The sequence below is a fragment of the Gastrolobium bilobum genome, unplaced genomic scaffold (genome assembly GCF_033153095.1).
Source record: "Gastrolobium bilobum isolate Gb01-03AN ecotype WA unplaced genomic scaffold, APGP_CSIRO_Gbil_v1 utg9484, whole genome shotgun sequence".
In the NCBI taxonomy this organism is placed as follows: domain Eukaryota; kingdom Viridiplantae; phylum Streptophyta; class Magnoliopsida; order Fabales; family Fabaceae; genus Gastrolobium; species Gastrolobium bilobum.
Genome location: NW_026895743.1, coordinates 176,969 through 178,582, shown reverse-complemented (window position 1 = coordinate 178,582; position 1,614 = coordinate 176,969). Strand labels below are relative to the sequence as shown.

At 41.6% G+C, this 1,614-nt stretch overlaps 1 protein-coding gene across 1 annotated transcript; it reads left to right on the top strand.

The window, feature by feature from the left end:
* The first annotated feature begins 276 nt into the window (after nucleotides 1–276).
* LOC133295586 (uncharacterized) lies at nucleotides 277–1,209 on the top strand. Its single transcript, XM_061494429.1, has 2 exons — nucleotides 277–510; nucleotides 580–1,209. The coding sequence occupies exons 1-2, from the start codon at nucleotides 277–279 to the stop codon at nucleotides 1,207–1,209; spliced, it is 864 nt and encodes a 287-aa protein (XP_061350413.1).
* Nucleotides 1,210–1,614: the final 405 nt, after the last annotated feature.

Below are 1,614 nucleotides of genomic sequence, written 5' to 3'. Positions count from 1 at the left end.
ATTCCAGCACTGCAAGAGGTGATGCCTGATGCATATCATCGTTTTTGTGTGCAGTATGTTTGGAAGAATTTCATAAAGCAATGGAAAGACAAGGCAATTTGAGCAATGGTTTGGGAGTGTTCAAGATGCACCACTGTCCCCCAGTTCCAGCAATGCATGGCACGGTTGAAAGTAAAGAATGAGGCTGCATGGAAGTACTTGGATGGCATCCAGCCCTCAAGTTGGGTGAAAGCTTATTTCAGCCACTGGCCGAAATGTGATAATATCACAAATAACATGGCAGAGGTATGGAATGCCAAGATCGTTGGATATAGGTCAAAACCGATTATCACTCTATTGGAGGAACTGAGATGCTACATTATGAGGAGGATGGCTGCACATCAGAGGGTGCTAGGAACTGTTCGGGGTAAAATAGCTCCTGCTCAGCAATTGAAACTAGATCAGTTAAAGGTTCTTAGCAATTCATGGACACCCACTTGGACTGGAAATCTGCAGCAAGATATGTATGAGGTCAGTGGGAAAGGTGATAGAGTTTGAGTCAATTTAACAACACATACATGTGCATGCAATGTATGGAAGTTGACTGGACTACCTTGTGAGCATGCTATAGCAGCAATTTGTCACAAAAGCGAGCATGCCGAGAACTATGTCCATCAATGGCTTACAGTTGATGCATTGCATGCCACATATGAGCACACCTTAAACCCAGTGAACTCGGACAAGTATTGGCCTGCATCTGATGAACCCAAACCTCTTCCACCAAAACTGAAAAGGCCAATTGGGCGTCCCAAGAAACACAGGAAGAAGGACCCAACTGAAGACCAAGGGAGCATGACAAAGAAAGTTAAAAGGACATATGAAGCCAAGTGTAGTAAGTGTGGTCAGACTGGACACTATGTCAAGAGTTGTAAGGGGCCACCAGCTTCCAAAACAGACAAGAGCCAAGCAAGACCACAATCTGTGAAGATTGGCACAGACTCAGTAAATGAAATCCCATTAAGTCAAGGAGGCTCGTCAGAAATTGGTAGTTCTCAGGCACAACAAGTCAACTTGAGAGGATGCAGCTCACCTCCTTCAAATCCAGAAGAAGCAAATGCAGTGTTGACTGAAGAGACAATAAAGGCAGCCAACACTGGCACACGAAGCAGATTTATGCACTTCATGACAACACCTGGTTTCATGCCACGAAGGCGATCCTCAAGAAAATGAGCTGCTGATGAAGAAGAACAAGGGAGTAGTGTATGAGCCAACTGAAAAGGAGTGGATATAATGCCTTTTTTTGTAAATTATGGCCTTTTTTTTGGAGGCCTTTTACAGATATAATGTAATCATTTTGATGCATGGCCAAGATTGTATTTATAGGCCTCACTTATGATTCCTATTAGTTGGCTTTTATTTGTAATGCACTATTGTTTTGTAGTTCTAGGAAGACAATTATTGTGGATACTGGTTATATTCTATACATGCATGTTAAGTGCCATTTATTTTGGTTGATGGCTGATGAATGATGCAGGGTTGATGCATGTTATTATGCACTACTGTTTTCCTGTTTTTTAATTTTTAATTTTCTGATCATCTGTTTTTCTTATCATCTGTTTAATTTATGATCATCTG

Excerpts from the sequence above, each read along its gene's own strand:
- LOC133295586 (XM_061494429.1), top strand. The coding sequence starts at position 277 with ATGGCAGAGGTATGGAATGCCAAGATCGTTGGATATAGGTCAAAACCG. Across the intron at positions 511-579 it reads TGCAGCAAGATATGTATGAG|TTGACTGGACTACCTTGTGA; the intron begins GTCAGTGGGAAA and ends AATGTATGGAAG.